Below are 26,219 nucleotides of genomic sequence, written 5' to 3' on the forward strand. Positions count from 1 at the left end.
TCCGCGTCCGCTGATAAGCTATTTTCATTTTCCATTTAACACTTAAAAGCAAACTAAGCCTTTTAAGTTTTATACTGGTTTTAAGGTATTTTAATAAATAATTTACACTTTTTCCTACTCTTGCCAGTTTGTCAAAACAAGGATATTTACAGCTATCTCAAAAAAATAAAACACTATGTATTGTGTAGGGCATGTAGGCTATCTGAGATCCATTTTTGATCCGTCTCTCCTAAGCATTTCATTATTCTCATGCGAACCCTTAAAGTACTTACAGCATCTTGTCGTGAATATACTATACGAAAAACTGAAAATAGTATTTTCCAGTTACTCACCGATCGTGTTTCCCGTTTACAATGTGCTCTTGCCGTTATCCACCCATGTTTTCCTCTATGTCATGGCTGATATTCTCTCGTCTTCCTGTACACAATGACAACAACTAGGGTCAAAAGTTATTTCTTAAGGCCAGAAAAATAAAGTTTAGCTACGCGGAGTTAATATTTTCAAAACCAAACACTCTATAACGAAAATCCGGTTTTGCTTATCAGTGCAATATAATTAATGGTTTGAGGATAATTATCACCGCGTCTTTTTATTTTACATTGTTCTTACAAACCACTGAATCGTCTGTACTAACACTGTTTCGATTTTGGCGCATACAGGTTTACCCATTAAATGAATGCAAACCCACGAGATTATTAGGATCACTGGCGCAAAATGCTAACACGCTTACTGAAACTATGAATATTATATAAGTTATCTCACCGAATTGTTTGAAATCCTAAGTTGATCTCCTTTGGCGTGGTGACGTGTAGGTAACATAGTTCTTTGTCCTGAAGACCGAAATTATAGGATTACAATGAAGTATTGGACACTTTTCATAACAGGTCAATATACCAGGGGTTATATATCACAGCTCTACGTAATTAATGGAAAATGCAGCATTCATATATTTGAGGTTGGATTTGGTAACGGTGAAGAAAAAAATTAGAAACGTTAAATATTGAACCGTTTATATATAACATCTTCTATAATATAGTTTTAGGGCGATTATGTAGGTTTATTCATTATAAAAAGACATTTGTTAGATGCATAAAAGCGATTAAATAAATGTGAATTGTAAATTATATAAAGGGCTCTGGTCTAGAATCCTACCATAAAGCACATTATTTGGATTGGAGTGCGGGTTAGCGTTTTGGTAGATCAAGTATTATTATTATTAAATATTAAATATAATAATACTTAACCCACCCTTACCCAAACACTCACCGACATCCTCACCCAAATTTGTGCATTGGATTTATTAATGGTTTGAACACAGTCGTAGGATTCTAGACCAGCGCCAAAACATGCTCTTTATGTTGTTCGTTCTCTTTGTTTGCATTTGAATATTCTATTTACCTCCAACATTAACGGAATCTTTTCGATTTCCATCTTCTTTCCTGCCTTCCAGATCTTTCTTCGAATCTTCAATAAAAATAAACACTTTCAGGTTTGTCGTAATGATATTCCAAAGATGGTTCACAGAGGTAAATAAAACATTTACGAGCAGTATAACGAATAATTAAGTAACACATAAATGGTCGGGCCTCACATTCAGCAACATTCATTCATCTAAATCCTCCTAAACTAAAAGCACTATGCGCATTTAACACATTCTATACATTTTGTCATACAAACACCGACTGAATGTTTTTTAGCACAACAATCCAACCCATTTAATAACTCTGATCTATGTTTATCTCCATTCATTGAATAAGTCTATACTGCTAAACTAGCTAGCTGGCAAAATGGTAAAACCGCAATTCTGAAAGCACGCTTTTCCCGAAGTTGACTCAATTAACCTTTTTCGTGATTTTTGCCGTCAATCAATCAACATTCCAAGGCGCTCTAAAGGTAACCGGCATTAAAGTGTTTTATTTGTCAGTGTGGTGCATATTGTTTTATTTATTTTTATCAAAGTTTACACATTGCCATCTACAAAAAAAATGACAAATTGTTTTCCAAATTAATTTTTGAATATATGTTTTATATGTTTAATTTTATATAATAGTACGCTCCCGTGAAATCATATTAATATACTAACTGAATGAATTGGGTTGAGTTTTCGGCAAAACATTTATATTTAAAAGACTCTCAATTTAAGTCATCAATTTAACATGCAGGTTTACATTCTTTTTATTGTTTTTGGTCTTAAGTGCACGAATGTGGCACGCAACCTTCTAAAAAATGGCACACAAGCCCCCCAAAATACAGCCAATTGTCAAAAAGCTAAATTTGTGCAGCCAATCGTCATTGTTTTTTCACATTACAAAACAATCCCAGCAATTAGCCTACGACAACAAACTATTACTTCTGATACTATAACATTATACTGTTTTTGTTTTTTCATAAAAGCGCTTTTAATATTAAAAAAAAAATAGTTGCTAAACTTTGGCACCGGAAGAAGATATAAGATAACAATTGGCACGTCGGCATGTTTGAGTTGGACACCCCTGGTTTAAAACAACCCGAGTCCGACTCCAGTTTTCGAATCCTTTAAAATTAACCGAATCTGTCGATCCCTGATTCCCGACTTGGATTACGCCCTGCTCTTTGTTACTAAAGTTGTTATAAAGTGTGTTTGTCCTTGTATGATACAGTCAAGCTAAAGCAATTATACCGATATTTACATTTAAACATGTTTTAACCTTAACTTTAAAATTCTATTAGTTAAGTTACTTCTATATAGGGTTTAAACGAATGTTCATTTTAAATTTCACCGTACTTTCTTACAAGCAGTGAAGTCGAAATCGAAATATTGCGGCATTTATCAAACGTTTGTTAACAAATTATAACAGGTTTATTCAACTCGAAGACTGTGGTCACGTTTTCACGTGTGATTACCTTGACCAGTGGATGACCGACAAAGGTGACCACGATGATCAAATCATTGGGTTGAAGGGTTGCCCTCGGTGTAAGACCGTCATAAGAAAGTCGAATCGGTACAGAAAGATCATCAACGAACAACTCAAGTAATTGTTAAACACTCATAGTTGATACAATTCGAATTAATCGAACAAAAAATGCTGCTTGGTTGTTGGAATGTCCGACTTCTTATTTTATTGTGACACCCAACGTTTGGCCTAAATGTTTAAACCGAGACCAAATTACGCCATTAAAGGTAGACAATTGATAGGAAAACTGATAAAATCAAAACATTATCATGTATTGTTTTCAGGTTCTTAGGGATTTCACCTCTGTGTTAAAATGGTAAAAAGCTGAGTAACTGTGAAATTATTATTTCTTGAAAAAGTTATTATTTAGTTTGAAAATACTGCGTTCTGTTACAATTAAAGCTTTGGTGACGGATCGCTACCGGATGTTCCAACTTAGTTATGTTGCTTTCTTTCCATAATAGTAATCGCACAAAGAGCATATTTTTATATTGATATGATGAACAATATAACATATCAAATGCTGGAAATTTTGTTTTAATAGTTCAGCAGTTTTTTGTGTTAATAATTACGAGACGATTCTATGCTTTTTTATAGGCGTAGTTGCCATTTAGAACATATACATGAATTTAGTTTACTTTAGGAGTTTGTTTAAAAACAGGAATAAACAATAATTTTCTTTACTTGAACCCAGTCCTAGTTTTATTAGTATTAAAATAAATAAACAAAAAAATTTGAAAGTATAGTGAGATGTTATGAATTATGAAAACCTAATAGTAAATTCTTTTTTTTTTCTATTTTTGCTGTCTAGAACCATTTTAATTTGTAATATTTTTATAGTGAAAGTTTTCGAGCAATCCTTTACACTGTATAGGCTAAACTTTAACATGGTATGAATGTATGCAGAATGATCAACGAAGTAAAGTCGGCAATCGCTAACAATAAATGTGAAATTCATCGAGCATCAGAGAAACTTTTTGAAGAAATGGAGAATAATACAGATTTGAAATATATTTACCCCAAAGAGCTCGAACTACTAAAGGAAGGATTACCTATGGTAATTTGCAAGTTATAAGGTGCTAATACACCATCGTTTACTCGTTTGTTTGCAAAAACGTTATACTATTCAACAAAAGCAAAGGAACTGCGAAATAACACATCTCAGTTTATTTGGTTGTAATTGCTTTCAGTGTACAATATAAATATCCTGTCGTTATTCTAACTCTAACTAATTTCTGCTCAAAAAAATACGATATAACGTCTTGTTATTTTACTTAACAAACTACCCTTCGTTCTATTCGAGGCCTACTTCTATTTCGGGTTAATTTAGCTTCATTAATATGTTTAGAGCGACGATAACAACTCCACAGACTTCAAAGTTGCAAGTGTGCGATTCCAAGCCCTTAATTCGATTGTCAAGTCACTCAAACTTGTTCAACTGAACACAAGAACCCGTTTTTTCTACGGATATCTTACAAGTGTTGGATTGGAAAGCGAGTTTGACGAAAGCGTAAAAAAACTGAAAGAGTGGCTGGTGAGACCTAGAATCAATTTTACCTCTCAAGAGTTGCAAGATCTACAAATGGAGTTGGACAGATTGAAATTCGCCGCCAACTGTATTTTTCTGGCAAACAACTTCAGGTTTACTAAGGCTTTATTAACCCTAGCTATAGTTTATATAGTTGTTGACTATTGTGCTCCATGATAATCGACGCTTGAATTTACTTTTACCAGTTCCTCATCTGTCTTCGGAAGGTTGAAAGAATTAAAACAGAAACTGTTCGTCGGTTTTGGCGCTTTCAATAAGGAAAAAAGTGATTGGTTTGAAAATGCTCTTCGGGACTGTAAAGCAAAAGTAATTGAGACGATTTACCGTTTTCGTATCAAACTAAAAAAAGTTATTACAGTCATATTAAGTTATCCCACACAACGTTACTAAGCTGAGTTAAATTTACGAAAACAGTGAAACTCCAACTGAATTATTTAAGCATTCCTGTGCTAAACTAAAATCCGGCTCAATAACCGGGAAAATGGTAGAAATTTTGATCGTTGCAGTCCTCATATCTTTAGGATACTGATCTCCTTTTTACTGATCCACAACTTGATGACGTCCAAAGCAACGTTATACTTCCTGCAATGGGTGATTTAAGTGGTCGATGGTTTAAAAGCCAAAACGGCCACATTTACTGCATCGGAGATGAAAATAGTGCAACTGGAATAACTTACGCAATGAAAAAGTTAACAGGTATGTAAAGTAACCTAGTTTAAAACAAGAAGCATAAACCAAAATCAAGAATGCATTGCGCGTACTATCCAACAACGATCGTGCGTATATTGCCAGTGTTGTTATCACTTAAGTCACTGTTTTCAAATGACATGAATTGGCTTAAGTCTTTTAGACAAATGATTTAACTTGACTTAAGTCTTTTAGACAAATGCCTTGGGTTGAAATGAAATGTTTTCCCTATGTGTTTTTTTTATAATATCGAAGTATTTTCCAAATATTTGCACATAAAACAAATCGCTTGCTATATGTTGCTTTTTTCGTATTTTTTTGTTCAGTTATTGTTCATAATCGTACTAGTTTAAAATTCTAATAGTTTAACCTTTTATTTTTATGACATGGACTTGACTTAAAGTTGAAGTATGACTTGATTGGGACTTGACATGCGCAACTGATGACTTGGACTGCGGGGCGAGTTGTTATTTAATTCAAAATAACTTGACCGGGACTTAAGTTTTGAAATGCCTAGTTTCCAACACTGTATATTGCAAATGAGATTGGGCTTTTTCCTTTTAATAGTGAGAAACATGTGTGTATGATACAGCAGGCAATAATTAAGTAACATCATTCTTTGTCTGATTATGAAATACTAATTGGATGCCTTACGTTGTTACAAAAGCATATTTCAAAAGACGTAATTATATCCTCCACCTTCTATTTATAGCAATTTAGTACTGCGAATTTAACTATAGCAGGAAAATAAAAGAACATCTGTAATAAATCGTAAATCTCTTTCGTTTCTGGCATGTTTGGCATAACATTTTTACTTATTGCCTTAGAAGTTTACAATTTTCCTCATATTCAGTGGTTGAGTCAGATCATCTTTCTGCAACGTCCGATAATTGTCAAGAGTTTGATAGAGAAAATCAACCAGAAAATAATGTCACGCGATGTCTTCAAACAAGCGATACATGACTGTTAAACAAACAGTTGTTCTTTTACTTTGCCCGAGAAAGTGGTATAAAAATATTGCACTATGAAGAGTAGAAAAGCAAATGGGGTGAACCTTAACAATGTTTGGTGCCCGTTCAAATTACGTTACATTTGTCGTATTTCGCACAACTGTATGTTTCATATTTTTTTATGAACACAAGAGTACACATGTCTGGACTAACTATACTCTTCTTTTTCCCAATTAGATAAATAATAACATTTAGCGCACTTTGTTGCGCTTCTGTGTGTAACCATATTCTTAATTGCCACGTGGAATCTTTTTTCTACAAATTCTGCTAAAAGTCGTTATAATAATTTTGGGTTTCCGTATAATATTTTGCGTTCAAATATCTATGTTTTTGCGCCCTATCGGACATGGTTTCTTTGCAGTCATACAGATGTTGAGTCGATCCGCACAAATTATATTTACCCTAATTAATGCCATTCTGTCGCAGTCTACATCACTGCTGGTCTTTAAAGCTTGTGGTAGAAAAGGTTAGAAATAACTGTTAAGGTAAACGATTTGAGTTTAAACCACTTTAACGCATTTGTTTGGCGGTCGTTCGCCTGTTTGCTAAATAAATCCCCTAATTCAAATATATCAGTTTTATTAAAATTTGTTTAAAGACGGCATGTCTTTATGGGGAATATGTTTCTCATTATATCTTGTCATAGAAAGACTTTGATAAGACAAGACAACTTTTAATAATATCTAACTACGTGCAAAGTCATTGTCGTCATTTACTAGTGGGTAATTGGTATCTTGTTGATAAACGTTTCGTTTGTCATGGCATCTTTAGTTTCGTCTGCAATCGTTTAATATTTTATTCGTACGTCATTTATTTTGTGAACTGTTTACTTGAATGGTGAAACGTATCTTCAATATCAATGTGTTAATTGGCGCGAAGATTTTGTTTTTGTAGGATATTACACTGTTTTTTTTAATAAATTACTTAATCCTTTCGAACTCAACTCTGTTTTTCGTTGCTGAGATTTTAATTACAAATACTTATATTTCGTAATGACGTCAGAAACAGAAAGACTACAATATACACGGTAATACCATATATATATATATATATATATATATAAGGTAGATTTTACATTTCAAGTCCTACATTGTAATGATGGAATATTTTGATAAATTTATTACGACTGCGTGAAACCTGGAATTAAACAAAGAAAGAAAGTGAAACATTTGATGAAAGAAAAGAACTAGATCACTAGGAATTTAAGTTTTGCACGATATTGCAGTTTAAAGTAGAAATAAGCAGTTTTTAAAAAGCTGTCCTATAGTCAGTTAAAGAGTTGCTGTGTAAGCTGAGATGATTGATGCAGCTTGTTAACAAATAGGGCCGACGCAGCATTGTACAAATTAAACAGGATTCAACAAACGTTGAAAGAAATTTTAGAAAACCGATTTAGGCCTACCTCTGTGCGAACCCAACAGTATTTATTCAAATCCTGGGAAAAACTTTCTGATATCGAATGAAGTTTGAAAAATGTTAAAAGAGGCAACGTTTTTGCTTAACATATCTGCATTTGATTTCAGACTAAAATACCAAGTATTAAGCACTTCCACTTACTAACGACGTGATGCTATTGCGTGTTCTCGCATGTTCTGAACTACACACCCATTCTAAATAGTACCTCCGAATTTCGACTCCAGTTCCAGTTAATTTCAGAAGGTTAAAACTTAAGCTGAATCATGTTGGGATATGGGACAGAAGTGTTCTCGAGACGAGGAATTTTTATTAATCGGGGGAGTCGACAATTCGCTACAGTGCATTGTCAAATGGTATTTGAAATTAGGTTTTTCTTTAATCCCAGTACTCATTTTTGGAAAGGCAAAGCATGAATGCGAACAATTTACATGCCTTCGTAAACTCTAAAACTAGTGTAAAAGTAGAAGAAAACTTACGTCTCCGATTTGAAAATCCGAAACAAAAAAACAGCAACTAAATTGCGAAACAAAACGTATATACCGCCAAAGCAAACGACGCTTGTTTCAAAAACAAAAGGCAAAATTTTGTTTATCCGCATCCTAGACCTCCACCAAAAGTCAACACAGGCTAAACATCAAGTATTATTCTGACAAAATAACCAGTGTCCTCAAATAGATGTGTACAATTACCGTCATAAATACGACTAATAACATATAAAAAATGCAAACCGAGTGAATTTGTAACTCTAGGAAATTGTAGACCAGGGATCGGCAACCTACGGCCCGCGGAATCCGGCCCGCCAATGTAATTCATTCGGCCCGCCGCTTCTTTGACAAAATCTCCGTCCGTTTTGTTTGTGTTTTGATGCTAGCTTTTCAACTAGATCAGCACTTGTTTGCCGTTGCGCGGTGGACAGCTGCCAAAGTGCGTCGCGAAAAAACGGAAAACGTATTTAAAAATATTGGACATATTTTTTTAACATTTTTTTATTTTTTATTTTCGGCAATGTAAAAAAAACATTTTCGGCAATGTAATAAAAAGCAAGAATTTAACAGAAATGCCGGTATACCAAAAAACATCGCGCTCGGTTCGCTCGCTAGTTGTGTCTTTACTTGAAAACGTTTACAAACACACAGTTGTTCTAAAATGTCAATAACATAATTCTTAGTTATCATTTTGTGCGGCCTGCAGAGACCTTTCTGAATTTGGTTTTGGCCCGCGACTAGAAAAAGTTTGCCGACCCCTGGTGTAGACTATCAAACCAGGGTTCCTTGAACAATAGGTTTAAAAAAGTTGGTAAAACCCTAAAGTCTTCACGATTTTGCGACAAATATGTCTACTTGTTGACGAAATAGACCAGGGGTTTTCCACTTGAGTCGCTGGACCATATTTTTGGATCCATGAAGGCCTAATTTGGCCTCTACTTTAATATCTTAGACTCGATTTTAGTTTTATACTAGCACACGAGTACAAACGGAAACAGCAGGTTTATTACGAAGATATGTTTAACATAATTCATAAAAGTAACTGTTTACCCTGGAATGTGCGAGCCACAAAAAGAAAGATATGGATAAACTGGAGTTTACTTTGTGATATATCAGTGAAGTAGGTGAAACTGGGTCCAAGAAGGTGACCAAGTCAATTAAACTCTACCTGGCAGTCTGATGTTTGAATATGTGATAATGGAAACCAACTTGACCCTTGCAAGATAAATGTCGACCTTAGTTCCTGATCAGTAACAGCAGAATGCTCAAACAAAGCTAGTAATTTAGGTCACACACTTTTTACAAATGTTTAAAGATATATAAAAACATTTAACATCGTTAAAAAGCGCCTGACCTAAAATACTAACTTTGCTAGAGTATTCTGCTATTACTGGGAGTATACTACTTGTTTAATGACGTCATATAAAGAAACACTTCAGGGGTCCGCGTTAAGGACTTGCACTACGTTAATGACAAACCCAAAAGCGAAGCGAAAAACGGCAGCAACTACTCCGCGATAAGACAACAACAAAGCAAAAAATAATATAAAGGCAAAACAACGCTAGCGGCATCCGCACGATTCCACGACCATCTTCTGATACTTCTTGTAGACCAGGGTGCCATTGTCATAGTAGAGCACCGATATCTCGCCAAGGGCCGTTGGCGAACAGCAGGGCTTGGGCAGTCTGGCCTTAGGGGCGGAAAGCTGGACGAGGGCTTGTACAATTGCGTGGTTGGTGGCGTTCATGTGGGCGTCTAAGGGAAAACTGCACTCGCCGTAGCAGAAATGGGCGTGGTAACCGGGAGGCGCGATGATCCACTCCTGCAAAAGGGAGAATAAAATCATTATTTTGCTTCAATCACAGAGAAAGTTTTGCAGCACACTCTAAAAGCTTTCAACATACCAATAACGGTGCCAATTATAGGTTTAAAAATTTTGGTTGTAGCAATTTGTTACTGATTTTTTTTTATTTTTATTTTTTTTAAATGTTTGTTAATCGTTTTTACATATGGTATAACTCTAATTTAAATTAGGTACAAAAGTAAAATTTGTTTTGTTTCAATAACAGAAAACTGGGTCGCCGACTTTTTCACAAGGATGTAGGTTTATTCAGATTTGTTGCAAAGATTTCAAAAGTTAAAAAAAGCAATGCGAAGACTAGCTCATATCAAATTAGATTTAAAGTGTGTCTTATAAATAAAAAAAGAAAATCAATGTTTTGTTTCAACAATAAATTAATTATTCAGAATTTTCTTTTGAAAGACAGAATCTGCCTGAATCCGAATGGTGGAAAACAAACGATTCTGGTTGCACATCAATGATCAAGATTACACCAAGAACAGAACCCAATAAACCGAAAATCAGTTTGTTTTGATGTTATAATATAAAACATATATATTCGCTTTCTTGATGGTTTTAGTAAGCTAAATATATTTTTAGTTTATTAAAACATCCAAACAAACTGATTTTCGGTTTACTAAGTTTTGTACTTAATTTAATCTTTATTTGTTTCAATAACAGAGAAAATCGGGTGGGATCGCTAACTTTTTCACAAGGGTGTAGATTTATTCAGATTTGTTGCAAACAAGATTTCAAAAATTGAAAAAAACTGCGGAAGAAATATGAAGACTAGCTCATATCAAATTAGATTTAAAGTGTGCTGATTGTCTTATAAAAAAAGTGAAAAGAAAATCACTGTTTTGTTTCAATAACAATCAGAATTTTCTTTCGGCTAACAGAATCTGCCTGAATCCGAATGTCGAAAAACAAACGAATTTGGTTGCACATCAAGGATTAAGATATAGTATAACTGCAGAACGCAGTAAACCGAAAATTAGTTTGTTGGATGTTAAAATATGATAAAAACATTTTGCTTTTTCGATGTTTTTAGTAGCGAAATATATTTATTTATTATAGTATAACATCCAAACAAACTGATTTTCGGTTTACTAAGCTCTGTACTTAGTTTAATCCTAGTTTTGTTTCTGTACTTGGTTCTTTTAGTTTATTTTTTTGTTCATTTTAGTTTATTTTTTTGTTCACTGACAACGTTCAGTAAGAGAAATGAGAGAATTGGTTTGCTTAGTATTTGGATCGCTACGAAAAGGTTGAGAAACACTGCTGTAGGACAACCGTTCTCGACCTTTTTATGGCCGACTTTTTTACATACATCATTTTAGGAAATACCAAATTCAATTTATTTTATTGCCTGCATAAGGGAGTAAAATTTGCGAAGACTGTAAAAATGAACTCTAACGGCTATAATACAGTTTTCAAGAAAATGTTGTAAACGTGATTAACTTTATTGTTGCGCGCAAGTCTGAGAGAAGGCAGTACTGTCGCTGCTTCTTTATTTATGAGGATGTTTATGCAACTCAGCACAGAACCTGGTTACCGAATTAAGATATTTCACGCTGGGTAAATGTTTTTACTTAAAATGTCTAATTTAAAAAATACAGAAAAGCAAGTGCTGATGATTTTATCTACAGACTAAGTCAGAGTGCAACTGACGTTCAGACAGTCCACAAGTTTTGTAAACAAGTCTTTTGAAATAACTCAAGTCGTCAAGTCATTTGTGAGATGGCCTTCGTCCAAGTCAAATCGTTTGCAACAAAATAACAAGTCAAGTCCCAGTCCAAGACATCAGTTACCCAAGTCACGTCCCAGTCAAGTCAAGTCATTATAACAACAAGTCAACTGCAAGTCAGGCCATTGACATACAAGTTAAACGATAAACAGTAAATTTGGTAAAGTCGTTCGTGTCTGAGCAACATCTCAACTATACAAAAACGCAATGTATATCAAGCTAATTGTTTTACCAGCAAAATTTAAGATAAATGATCTAATTTTATAAAAAAATATTTAATAAAAACACTTAATTTCAAATATTTGACACAATGACTTAGTTGAAGACAAGTCTTTTGCCCAAAAGACTTAAATCAAGCAGTTATTCAGCCCTAATAAATTAAGTCATATCAAGTCATTTAAAAACAGTGACTTAGTCAAGTCATTGACTTAAATTATTACAACACTGTCACAGGTAGCCAAAATAATGTTGCACTAAATAGCTATTCCAAATATTTGACAACACAAAATTAAACAAGTCCTTATACACAACTTACGTTCCAGCTGAGATCCTCAAAGCTGATATACATCTCGCGTTTGTGGCAGTGAGACTTTCGACCCTTCTGTTTCTTTCTTCTGCGACCTAAAAATCAGAAACACAAATGTTGAAAAAAAAGTTCAAATATTTTTCGCACCAGCGTTAATGGGTGGTTCAAAAACACTCAGTCTTTGACTGTATTAAATGGAAATAACAGCTTTAAACTCTGAAATTCGACATGTCGTTTAATTTATTTCATACCAAAGCTTTATCCGGGTATATAGGCCTATTATAAATTGTCAAAGTTAGTTAATAATTTCAAAGCGTTCGATTCCTTCTAGGGTTATTTTGATAAAGCAAAAAATAGAATCCCAAGCTAATTGTAAAAAAAAAAAAAAAAAAAATAGAATCCCAAGCTAATTGTAAAAAAAAAAAAAAAAAAAAAAAGGAATCCCAAGCTAACTAAGTCCCTAACATTGTTCAGACAAAGCTCTGGTTTTCGAACACGTAAACAGCAATCCACAGAGACCGGTTGTCGACCATTAGTGGGGTGCTACTTAAAGAAACCAGGTTGTGACCCGATTTCGGATTTGTTTGGAATTTCAGGAAGAGAATGACCGACTTTAGTCGTTTGGCGTAAACAGAGATTCGGTGATTTAAAGTCTTAGATTCAGTGATTATTCCCAGCGCTGTGACGTATCTCGTATTGGATTAGACGAGCTCAAAAAAGTACCTTAACAAGATTGTTTTGGCAATAGTGAAAAGCATTAACTATACATCGATATCGAAGTAATTGGAAAGAAATCTGTACAAAAAATGTTATATTATTTTTTTTAGTTCGATTCTGAACAATTTTTGTAAACTTGTTTTTAAGCAAACTGCTGTACGTGTACAAAAGTAAGAAAAATATTCCAATTTTACCGAAAATAAAGTGACAAAACTCCTTAAAAAGTTTAAGTTAGTTGGATAATCCAGAAGCTTAATTCCAAATCAACATAAATATCATATACTTAACGATTAAATGACTTGACTTTAAATGCGCATGACTTGATATTTTCAATAGACTCGTCTTAACTTTGAAACTTTGAAGTAAAATTTATGTATTTAATTAACTAGACTTTTACTTAAGTAGTCGACTTGACTTACGTAAATCAAATGACTTCACTGTTTTAAGTTGATAATGTTTGCAAGGAATCTGTTTTTCATTAGCTTTGTAAATTCAAGACACTTTCCCTTTATTAGTGTTAGTTTTGATGGTACCTACTTGAAATAGTGCTCGAAATAGTTGACAAAGGATAAGCAGTTTTAACAGTTAAACATTTATTTTCTGATTTAAATGATTTCACTTGCCATGACAATGAATTACTTGTTACGACAAAAATTGAACTGGGGCTTGAATTGAAAACGGAAATAACGACTTGGATTAGGACTTGACTTGCTATTTGTTAACAATGATCCAACTCTGAGATAAATCTTTCCAAGTGAATTGCGTAACCAAGGGGAAGCATGCGGCTCGAAATTTTAACAATATCTCCGGAAGTAAACAAGATATCAGTCAGAAATGTTTGCACATTACTGAAATCAACCCAACTTAGTCAGCAATCGGACTTTTATCAAAAAAAAATCCTTAGGTAATTGCGTACAACATTGTGGAAACGTCCAACGCTATTGCATTCATCAAAACTTTACCTTTTTTCTTCGCGCCTCGTTTCGACTTGGCCCTCTGACTGGTGATGTCATCGTTGGAAGCAGGCGAATCCTGGGGACTCCCCACGCGCGTCGTCACCTTGTTGTCGCTGACGTCGACGCTGACGTCATTTCTCTCTTCTCCTTCTTCTTCATCTTCCTCTTCTTCTTCTTCCTCTTCCTCTGCATCTTCGTCTATCTCGGAGGAGTTTGCCCCCTGCTCCTCGCGTCCCGATCTGTTGTAGCTTCTCCGCAGATGACTCTCAGTTTCGTTGTCCGTGACGTCATCTTGTGCGTCTGCGAATTACGTTAATTACAATTACAAACAACAATTGATCCAGCTCTTATTTCGAGATTGTTATGAAACAAGTGTTGTTCATTAAAAGAGATTACTAAACCTTTTTATTACATTTGGTCTTCAGAATAACCTTACGGAATCGGTTAAATCGTTTTTTAGGACAACAAAATTAAAATGTTTACTGAGACGGTTAAGGAAGTTATTATAAAAATAAGGGTGCTTAACGCTGTTTAAAAAATTAAGTAATATTTACCCTCTTTTAAAAAGCAACGAAATATAACTGGTTGTTGGCTACGTTGGTGATTCGTATAACAATTGGTAGCGCTACGCTACGAAGAAGCTTGGGTTTCAATTAACCCTTTTTTCAATTAAAATTCGAGGTTTCAGTCCAGCATAAAGGTAAACCGCTTTAAAATCATTTCAACATTCGTTAAAGCAAGGTTACACCTGTTAATACATATTGAAAAGATTTGTGTGTTAACTGCCGCTATACGTTTCATTAGACCGATGCATTTCACCAAAAAACAATCGAAAAGTTTAAAAAAAAAACTGAATATTCAGTTTGCTCATAACAAACACCAAAAATCAACTTCTACAGTCAAACGGGCATATCTTAGCATACAACTGGAGACATGTACATATCTGACCCATTTATCATATTAGTTTCGAAAATCTCCGTCAGGCTGAGACAAGATAGCGATCAAAATAAGAAAAGTTTTCAGAAAATTGGACCTGACAGTATAGACGAAATTGTCCCCGACAACTTTAAGGCAGTTTATCAGTAGGTAAGTTAGCTCAAGTTAGATCTGTAAAGGTTTAGGCTTTAAATTCTTTGTGGCATTGGGCTTTGCTTAAAGCAATGTTTCTTTAAATGGCTTATGGTTCAGCCAGGATAAAGGAAAGTTTTCCGAAGAGTGAGCGAGCATATAATAATAAATAAAGTCTGTTATTGACGTTTGTGTTATACGCATTGTTATAAATGCTAAAAGCTATAATTTAAGTCTTGCAACAACAATGATAGGTGTTAGATTAGGGTGAATTAAGTGCAATATTTTTTGTACTGTAGTGGCAAACATAACTAAAAATTTTGACGAACACTAATTTAAAAAAAAGAAAAGGTTAATGTAAAATTCGTGATTAAAATCCTTTTGATGTGCGATGAACTGACCAAGATATTTTTGAATAACCATATAAAAGGGTTTTTCCCGTTTTTGACAAACGACAAAAACAACTAAACGTTTTGTGCTTATTATTAATTATTATCTAAGTCTTACTATAGGCAACGTGATAACGACGCACAAACCTATACTGAGTTTGCTTCAATTGCCAAACCCGTTAAAAAAACAGACACAAACATTAGGCTACACTGCAGGGATTTTTAAACTGTTTTACCACGGACTTTTTTTATTTTTAATTAAATTGCTTTCTTTGATAAATTGATTTACTTCTTAAATATACACTAATGTTTCAATTAGGTGTTCATGGCCCCCCTAAAAATAGTTCACGGACCCCCAAGGGGTCCATGGACCCCAGTTTAAGAACACCCTGGGCTACAGCTTACCCGTGCCGGTTTGTGTTTCGGCGTTTCGTCTGTTTCTTCGATGAACATGGTACATCACATTAATGTCGGTCCTCTGTGATAGAAAGGCGACAAGGAAGGCTTGTTTCGAAGGCTCTCCCTTCCTTCCAACAATTCCAGCTGTACTTGCCTTTATATTGCGACCTGTAAAACAAGTTTTGTATTTTGCTTAAACCTATTTACTTATCCGGGAAAATTCACTGTCGTTATACTTTCAAATGCTGGAGACAATACAATTTTGGTTGCAAATTTTTTTGTTGAAAAACAGTGTTTTAAGTAGTTAACGGTGCTAAATTAGTGCTTCTTAAACATTTTTGACTTGCGGCGCCTAAGAAAAAAAATTGCTGCATATTTGCTCTCAAAACAGTTTGACAAACGCCCTTGATACAGGCCAAAAATATAGCCTTCGAAAACTTAGTAGAAATATTTGAAACTTATTTAAATCCTTACGTGTTTTACAGATACTAAAGTTTATTAACGAATACAAAATGCAACCATATTATATAGCTATACTATCATGGAGGCTAAAATTGCTATCTGGGGCTAAAAAATTATTTGCTGTTTTTTGCAGCCCACATAATAGGATTCGAGCTTCCGTTCTGACATTTCTTTCACAAACGTTTAATTTGTACAATTTACAACCAACACTCTACGAAACCTCCTCATGGAATACGCATATAGAGTAAATAAGGAAATCTTAAAAAAAAAGCTAGAGAAAGTTTATAATAAAAGATATCTTAAAGACTGTTACTATAGGTTAAAATAAATTCTAGACAAATTTAATGATTTTGTAGCATTATTATAGAACCAAATGAATATGAAATGAAATCTACCAAACAATTTCGCTTATAACAGAAAATCGATATTTGCAATAATCGGTTAAGCACGAACGGTGAAGGACTCAATGAGCAATGGTTTACAACGAGATAACTTGAGTTGCTAGTGGATAAAGTAGCAATTGACAGAAGGATATTGTTTAATAAACTAGTTGCTGTTTTTGCATACTTTTGTATTTAATTTTTTTGAAATTACGCCTCAGTAGCCATGCGAAATTTCCGTCTTATTCGGACAACCGAATATTAAGTCCATCCCTATCACCCACCGTCCATGGACTCGGCAAACACTAGTAGCCCCTTGTTCTGACTGGGGCGCCGAAGCCAGTCGCGCATGGCAGTGGTCACGTCAAACACGATCCAACCCTCCTGCTCGGAACCCACCAGACGACTTCCCAGTAGCGGAATGTCCAATCTGGTAAAAGGAGAAAAAATCATGAAAACGACATAAGTTTGGTTATTCGAGGACTTACAAATTTAAATAATGTTGTTTGGCTTGAAGTAAAAACGGTGCACCGGTATTTCTGTAATCTGCATGTTTTAAGTTAAGTTTTCACCAAACACAGAACAAATGATTTTAATCTAAATTGTTTTAAATAAAAAAGGGTAATTTACGTTAGTTTAAACATAAAATGTCGTTGTTGCGTGATTTTTGGTGTTCGCTGTTGCAAACTAATCATTAATGAAATGATGTTTTATAAAGAAAAGTTTATATACAGGCTGAAATTTGACTTGTTATAATATTGAAAATGACTTGACTTCATAGCCTGGACTGTATAGCCTTTTTATAACGACTTGGTTAAAAGGTTTACAACACTAATTTATATATATATTTACTTTATTGGGCGTCTGCTACAACACCAACAGTTTTAAAACAAAAAGACCTGCTCTCACCCGGTCTCGGAGTCGGCGATCTGATAGACGCTGACTCGCAAGGTGACATTGCTCAGAGAAGGCGAGCTCATCTCCTTGTAGAGGCGAAACTTGCAGGCGGACAGACGGTCGCTCGAGCTCACCGAATTGATGTCGAAGAAGAAGCTGCGATGGTTCTTCAAGCTTTGGTGCGACGACTCATCCAGGATGTTTTCCCTCGACGCTTTGTCTGCGACGCAAAGCAAAGTTTAGTTGTTTTCGTTTCACTTTGCCTTTCCGTTGTGGGGCAATGGCCCAAGTCAGCGTTAAGCAACCTTTTGTCACTTGCGGCATACTGACATGCGGGGCCGGATTAAGGCTACTGTAGGCCTAAGGCTGTTTGATAGAGAAGGGCCTAATTTGACTCGAGGAGGACCTAATTCAGTGGTTCTCAACCGCAGTGCCGCGGCGCAATGGCGCCATTTTTTCTATGGAAAACACTCATGGCGTAGTAGAGTTTGTTTTAAAAATATTTTCAAAAATTTGTAAGGGAATTGTCTATTTCAGTTATGGTTGGGTGAATTCATATCATTGTTTTTTTAATCACATTTAACCAGGAACGTTTAGGCTAAACACATATGTCAATTTCAAAAAAGGTCTAACTTACATATAGATGTACTAAAAAAATCTTCACCCTATTCGTGCGAGCCCATTGTGATAAAATCGTTTTACAATAAAAACGAAAACTTTCGGCAACTCAAGCGATATAAAGTTTTTTGCTTTGCGCAAATCGCGTTTTGACGTTACTTTGTGACGTCATATCTAAAATAATGCCATACCGCCCCCAGGATCGGCGTGTGTGTTCCGTTAAGATTACTATCAAAATAGTCGGTTACCGCTTTTTGAGGCCTTAAATTGTCTTTCTTTTCTGACAACATTCGAAAACATCGCATGCCTGTTGTGGATACATATTAAGCATCGGCATTTGCGTCAACAGGATGTCACAACACAATATCACAGAGCTTGAAAAATGGCGGATACAAAATAAGGTAATTCCGATAAAACAATTTTTTTAGAATTGAAAATATGTTTAAAAATTTAAAAGGTCAAGATTCTTCTGTTCGAAAAAAGCGTGCCATATGTGAAACGTACTTGTATGACAAACCAAATAAAAAACTGTACACCATGCACGGATCTGTAATGTAGCTTTACAATAATGAATGTCGATTTACTCGACCTTTTTGGCTTTGAAATTTATCATTAAGCTAAATAAAGTACTATAATAATGTAAAATTTCAATGCTTTTATAAAACTGTATATTATAAAATCTTCCGTTCAGCAAAACCCCCGAGTAAATAAATTCGATCGGGTTCATCCATTTTGTTCGTGCTACGTTCGACTTAGGTTAGACCACCGGGCGAGTTAAAATCCTGAAAGATGAACAAGTAGTTTTCGCGTATTAGGCATGGGTGTTGGTTTACGGAGCCCTTAAAGCTTCGGGATTTGGCACGTCGGGCGTACTTCTGCTTGGTGATTCAGAGAAAAAAAGGACTGTTTTAAACGTTCGGAGCAAGAGAAATAATGGGAAGAGACTTAAGCATGCCCCCATAGTATGATCAAAGTATAACATCTAGCACGCGTATCCGTGTTGCCACTCCCAACGGCACTTGGAAAAGAGAAAGGCGTTACTTCGTCACCCAGGAATCTAGCTAAAACAACATACAGGTTGACGGGAAAGGAATTTCGCCTGGAACTACAGAAAACAGAAAGTCGGCTACAATGTCAAACACTGTAACTGCGCGGTAAAACGTCAAACGGAAAAACAATTCGGCTGCACTCTCAGCCAAACTTATATTTCTAATAAAATTTGTTGCATAACACGCCGTTATGGGTTTGTTTAAAGGTGCTATGAAAAGAAAATAGCAACTTCGGAAAATACGTAAAACAAAATTTGTTTGTATAGATATGTATCACCCTGCTTGCCCACCAACAGATAATTTTTGCGGTAAACCAATATGCGTTACGTGCCAAAGCTGTAAGATTTACTGCAGTAAGGAAGTTCTGCCTTACAGTTAATCTGCGCCATTTCCTAAAAACTTTCCATCCGTATCAGAACGCCCAAAGTAGGGTTTTCCGCTATCCCAGTTCCAACATCAAAGCAACAGCAAATGTTTTACCACTCGAGAAAAAGAGAAAGTCTGGGCCGTTGTGCTAGCGCTTTGAGTGACACGGGCCCTGAACTATACTGTTTTGTCAAGTTGACATGTCGTTGCCTCGGGTGCTCAAATGCATTAACAGCCAAAACATCCTTTTAAGCTTAACCTCCTATATACGTTATCTGCACTTGCGGATCAGAAACAGTCGCAAATAGAGAAAAGTCTGTGGTATAGTTAAGACGATAAAAAGAACACAAATTGACTAAGGAATATCTGTAATACAATCTACTACCTTTACAATAATAACTTTGGTATTTTTTTTATTCTCAATACGCTTGATATTGTTGTTATAATTGTGGTATATCGTTGCAAGAAACTTTTCGTAACAACGGGGAAAATAAGTTTACTAAATTAAGCAAACCTTGATTACTTCATAAAAAAACATTTTTTAATCAATCCCAAGAAATTTAAAACCATGATACAGTGCAAAGATAACCTCCTCATTAGGCAGAAGGGTGAACATTGAAACGGCTACACTGAAGGCTACATTTTAACGCGTTGAATTTGGTATAAATACAACTATACAAGATGTAGTATAACTTCTGAAATCCACTTGTATAAAATAAGCTCAATACTTTGTTTTTATATCTCAAAGGGTTTTTAGATTTTTTTAAATTGTGCTGAACATCATCCAATAATAACGATTTCAGTAACGAGTCAAACGTCATCTAAGTCATAAATCTCCAAGTTTGCAGTAAATCCGCGAATATAGTCACGATCAATAATAAATGCCGCTTTCGGTAGCCGATACACCACATCAAACAAATTCATTTCACACGGCATCCGGCCGACTGCACTACTTATAAAGAACAATACAATTAACTTGGTCTAAGAGGGATATCATCTCAGATTTACTATCTGCATTAAGGAAATGAGTAAAGCAATTGTATCCAGGCTAGCCAAAGGGGCGACGACGGGCAATGCAATTTGAACAAAATCTTCAACTTTGACGTTCAGGATGGATAGGATTACTTACAGTTCAGTAACCTGACACATCCGCTTTAGTCGTGGGTTAAAGCTAACGGAACCCAAAAAAGTTTTTTTTGTTTCCAATACTTGAAAAGGTTTTATATTCAACCCTTTTCACTTCGCAGGCGAAATTTCACCCGATGCACTACGACAATGCGTTATGTTAGACCAAGAGTAAATAAACTTTTCCCTTAAATCAGTGGTTCCCAAACTATTTTGGCTTGTGGCACACTAAACAAATCTTAACAATTTCGTGGCACACATTTACCAGAACGACAATAGAGTTTTACAATCGCCCTTAACACACGACAAACGATATGTAAATGTCTCAAAATTATTAATTTGTAATGAATAGTGCGTATTTAAGTCTAAAATGCTTGCGTGTATGGTATTGGTAATGTCAATGATCACCTAAAATTCCAAAAGTTTCGCGACACACTTAGCAATCTATCGAGGCACATTACAAATAAATAGTGCGCATTTAAGTCTAAAATGATGCTCGTATGGCATGTATGCCTAGTAGTAATACAAATGCTCTTTTCCAAAATTACAAAAAGTTTCGCGGCAACTTGACTGGGAATCACTGCCTTGAATGGATGGTAACCGCGGGGAATAAACACTGCCTTGATTTCATCAGTTTTAAATAAAGGAAACAGGTAAGCTTTAAGTTGGCGTACGATAAACATTCGAGTTAATAAATTATAAATACCCGTATTTTTGTTCATTAAAGAAATGTCGGAGGGCGAAAAAAATGTAGTTTTGTGAAACGTATGATAAAGAATTGGAATGTTACGAAATAATTGTGATTTTGGGATGAACCTTTTTAAAAAGTCGGAGGTGGTAGCCTATTTAGATTTTTTTAAACTCATCCCAAACTATTTATTGTTAATGGGTATAAACAAATCACTTTTTAACCCAACACTTTAAAACAGTAGTTCTTAAACTATTTACGGCACACTAGGTTTATAAGAAAAAATTAAATAGCGCAAAATTTTCAGTTAGGGCTAAAAGTTATGAACTGCCGATTCAAGCCTGGTATGTGTGTCTGTTTTCCCACGGTTTATACGTAAAATTAATTACAATTATTGGTTCTTTTCGAAGATTACAAACGTGTATGCGGCAAACTTAAAAAATCTATACCGCGGCCCACAGTTAGTAAACCATTGCCTTAAAGGTTTGAAACATTCGTTTAGGACTTCGTTTGCCGGTCAACTTTTGGTTTTAAATTGACCCAAAAATTGACAAACTGTTAAATCTTCCACCTAATCCAAATCAACGATAAAATAAACGATTTTATGGACGATGGGCATTTTGTCATTATCGAGGCAGAAACCAATTAGCCCGAAAATCTAAAGTCGCCTTTAAGCCGTTGAGAAAACAAACAATTCGTCTTGGCGGCAAAAACAAACAGCACTCAACGTAGCGCCGCTAACTAAACCAACAGTTTATTTAGTCCCGCTAAGACGGGCCAACAACTGGTAACAGTAGCCGCCGTTGCAGGTGTTTCCTAATGGTCTCAGCAGCGGCAGATAAAAGGGGATGTCAACAATAACAAATCGGTTCGTGGTTAATGAGGGAATGTCGTATTTTGTCAACCACGTGTCATACTATGAATACATTTTGCTAGGAAAACGATTTCGAATTGAAATAACAAACTGGTGTATAATGGAATACCAGACCGAGGCTACTAGTGTACCCTGTAATGTTTTTGAGAAAACAACCGTTTTATGACGCGTTTCAATGGAAAAAGATTTCAACTTGAAATAACAAATTGACACAGTAATGGCATCCAAGACCAACGCTATTTCTCAGGAAAATGTCAAAATGCTGCCCTTTTGAACTTGTTTCTCAGGAAAATGTTTCACAAAATCACTGGCCGTGACCTTGGTTACATTGACCTTCAGTCTAAAATTGTACTTACTCCACTTATTAAAAAGTTTATTGACTTTGTAGATGTACTTTTAAGAAACAAGTTTTTTATTTTTTTGTTATCTGTCTTCCATTGTTAACAAGGCATCGTAATGACGTAATAATGCAATTTAGAGCGTGTTTACTTTAATACCGTCACGGACATGATTTTTCCATTAAACGACGCTAAAAAGTGTACGGCGGCAAACCTGAATCACCCAGGGGGGTACTACGGTCGGGGGCAATTGCTCCGTGGGAATTCTACGGGGCGATAAGCAAACAAAACAAAGGGTTCAGCGCGTCGACGGGCGATAAATCACTTTCCGGGGTTGGCGGGGGTGTTTTTTATCTTTTAGTTTTCAAACACGCCATGCCCATTAGACGTGAAGAGAAAATGGCAAGAAGGTTCAGCACAGGGCCAACTGGCGATACTGTGGTTATTCTGGCGCTGTTATTCAAACGCAAATATGACTTAATTTGTTTCCACAGTCCAAAACACCCAAGCATTATCGCGCACAACTGTTTTGCCTTTGAAACATTTGTTTTCACTTTTAAGCATAAGAGAAAACTTCAAACAAGTATTGAAATTTAGCAAAGAGATATTAAACAGATATAGGCCCAACAATATATAAAGTAAGCTATGTTTGGTGTATTTTGCCAGGCATGGGGATTTGCCGAAACTTTTTTAAACAACGAAATGTCGATTTTATCGAATATTATAATAGTTTTAATAAAATTACTGGGAAAACCCGCGTTTTGTGTGCCAAAATAAATGTTGGGTTTTATTACAGATGGTTCCAAATAATATCAGTATTAACAAACTATAACAAAAATATTGTAAATGCGTGAAAAAATGGATGAGTATCAAATTGTTATCGATAAAAAAATACTTTTACCAGTATTTGCAATTAACATGGCGCGTTTCGATTCAAAATACTTTAAACAGAAAACAGAATTTAAAGAACACTAACATAATAAAAAACTACTCGTTATGAGCGTTCACACAATAAAAGACAAACAAACTTACTATACATTATTACATGTCTATAGGCTGAACGACATGTTGCAAAACTCCACTACGAATACCTGTTAGTTATGGTGCCACCTATTAACCTGAACATATTTTAAAGTGCGTGTATTGCGTTTAACACTGGAAGAGCAAATTTCGCACAATTGACCTACTACCACCATTGAGATGTAAGTTTGACTATGATCTCACTAACATAACACAGGCTGGCCTAATGACAAACAATACAACTGCTTACGGCGTCTTTATATTTTATTGACTTCATACATTTTAAAAATTGGTTTATATTTTAAATTTGGATTTTCTTTAAATTATGTTTTAAAATTGGTAATTTTAGGCCATTGTTTCTCAACATATGGGCCGCGACCCCAAATTAGGTCGCCGTGCAATTCGGTTGGTTCGCCGACCGCAGCAGTTTGTAAGGTTAGAGGTTTATTGAGATCGGCTTAGCAAGATTTCTTTGCAATTTGAGATAACTGTTGGAGACATACGAAGGCATGGCCCATATTTGTTACATTCGAACATATTTACGCTATGTTATTTAGTAAGTTCGAATTATTTTATGCTATGTTATTTAGCAAATTCGAATTATTTTGGCCAAGTTAAGTGAATAGAACTGGGTCGACAAAGCTTTGCTGTTAAACTTTCGCTCAGTACTTGGGTCGCCGCAAACATAGGTTGAGAAAGACTGTTTTTGTCCACGAGTAATCTTATCATAAATTACCTGACAAATCAATTAAGAAATGATAACCTTTGAAACATTAGGATGTTCAAATTAATATAGGATCATGAAATAAGCCATTGTTGCCAGGCATAATATATCGCACGAATTGTTACTTTTTGATTTATAAGGAATCTGTTTTGCATGTAACGTCAGTATCCTGATGAAGACGTTCTGTATAGCACGTCGAAACGTCGATCTATTATATATTCTGCTGGAAGAGCAACACTCCGTTATATAATATAGGATCCTTCATATTTGTAGCCGAAGGTATTAGACGCAAAATCTGCCGTTTATATCGTTTAATTGAACTGCTATAATTTATCGTTTAACTTAGTATACTATTAAGTACACTATTCCAGGTCTTATAGCGAATTACCTAAAATTGCTGTCTTTATAATAACTATTGACAAAATTGGTGATTGTTTAGGCCGTGAGCAATCTTACAGTCTTAAATCGAATTACCTCTGTAGGGCGGCTTGTGGTTGATAAAGCTCATCACCAGGTCGGATTCGTCCAGCAGCTGTTTCTCTACCTCGTTCGTAAACGGACCTCCATCGCCCGGATGATCCCTGGAAGAAGACGAAGATGATGTAAACTGATGCAGGCGGCTGCGCTGCTCGTCGAAGGCGCCTCGGGACCTGACTCCTGCCTCGTCCACGTAGCGAATAACTCGCGGCCTTTCGAGGTCCAAAAGCCGGCCGTTCGGGTGCGAGTAGGTGTGCTGGTTATTGGCGGCTCGCGGCTTGCCGTACGACCGCTCGGCGCGGCGGTAGGCCAGGTTGTAGCGCGTTAGGTAGTCGGCGGCGCCGTACTGTAGATCCACTGCGCTGTTGGCCGAGTCTTGGCTGTACAGTCCAAGCATATAGAGTGGCGCCGAAGTGCGCTCTATTAAACGCACGTCGCTCTGCTTTGGCCGGTGAACGAGGCCTAACAAGGAGAGGATCTCCCGTTTAATTTCCTTGCGTTGGCGACCTGCTAGTCGCCTGTGCAGAAAGGTCTGCGTGCGCCCCTCTTGCGTCAGAACGTAGCAGTCGCCCAGCGTCGCCCAAAGGGCCACGCAAAAGGCGCAAGCCACCGCCACTAGCATTGCTGTCGTTGTTGTTGTTGCTGTTGTTGCTGTTTTTGTCTGTCGCCCGCCTCCCCCAGTTGTTCCACAGCTGCGTGAATTGCACATTCGGTCACGTGTGCTTAGTCATTCCACACAAGTCGCGATTGATTTGTTTTTAATAAATATGTTTCTAAAAAGACCTACTTGCTAAAAGGTAAAAATCGAACAGGTAAAAGCAGACACATGTACACATTTTAAGTCGTTGGTTTACTTGCAATAATTTCAGATAATTTCACCCTATACTTTCAGACCAAAATAAGATTATCAAAACGCATGGTGATTATATTCTTGAAGGGGTTAAAATTTGGTTATTCTCTGTACTGATTTTAGATTTAAAAACAAAACCATATCGTAACAAAACTTGTCGAGGTAGTATGAAATGCCATGGTAAACCACTTTGAAGGCAAAAACCGCGTAAAATCCCTGCACTAATTTAATTTTAGATATATACATATACATATATATATATATAAACAAGTGCAAAATAGGATGAAAAGCATAATCTACTACTTTTAGAAATCCGATCTATCAGTTCTCCTTAAATGAAATGATGCTTTAAGACTAGTTTAAAAATGCACAGAACTAGTGAGTAGTGACAAATCGCTTGAGCGCAAAATCATCGCGAGTAAAGGAATTTACAATGATTGTCATCTTCGGCAGTAGTGGCTTATAAGAAACGACGCATAAAGTTAGCCCTGTACTTAGCAGCACCTTACAGGTGCGTTTCCAGCAGATCAGATCACCTTGGCACAGGCGCGATTTCAACAGAAATCAAATTAACAGTCTTGGGCCTGTTCGAACATTACAGCACAGCAAGCTAGCAGAGTGGCGTTTTA

General features: G+C 35.8%; 1 protein-coding gene across 1 annotated transcript; it reads right to left on the minus strand.

Moving 5' to 3' along the window:
* Window positions 1–9,067: 9,067 nt before the first annotated feature.
* LOC146159111 (bone morphogenetic protein 5-like) lies at window positions 9,068–25,526 on the minus strand. The gene is made up of 7 exons (XM_083384463.1): window positions 24,738–25,526; window positions 17,474–17,681; window positions 16,849–16,994; window positions 15,729–15,890; window positions 13,873–14,166; window positions 12,203–12,288; window positions 9,068–9,902 (listed from the first exon to the last, which is right to left on the minus strand). The coding sequence occupies exons 1-7, from the start codon at window positions 25,447–25,449 to the stop codon at window positions 9,642–9,644; spliced, it is 1,869 nt and encodes a 622-aa protein (XP_083240589.1). The 5' UTR covers window positions 25,450–25,526; the 3' UTR covers window positions 9,068–9,641.
* Between the last annotated feature and the right edge of the window lie 693 nt (window positions 25,527–26,219).

The sequence above is a fragment of the Ascidiella aspersa genome, chromosome 3 (assembly GCF_963924565.1).
Source record: "Ascidiella aspersa chromosome 3, kaAscAspe10.2, whole genome shotgun sequence".
In the NCBI taxonomy this organism is placed as follows: Eukaryota; Metazoa; Chordata; class Ascidiacea; order Phlebobranchia; family Ascidiidae; genus Ascidiella; species Ascidiella aspersa.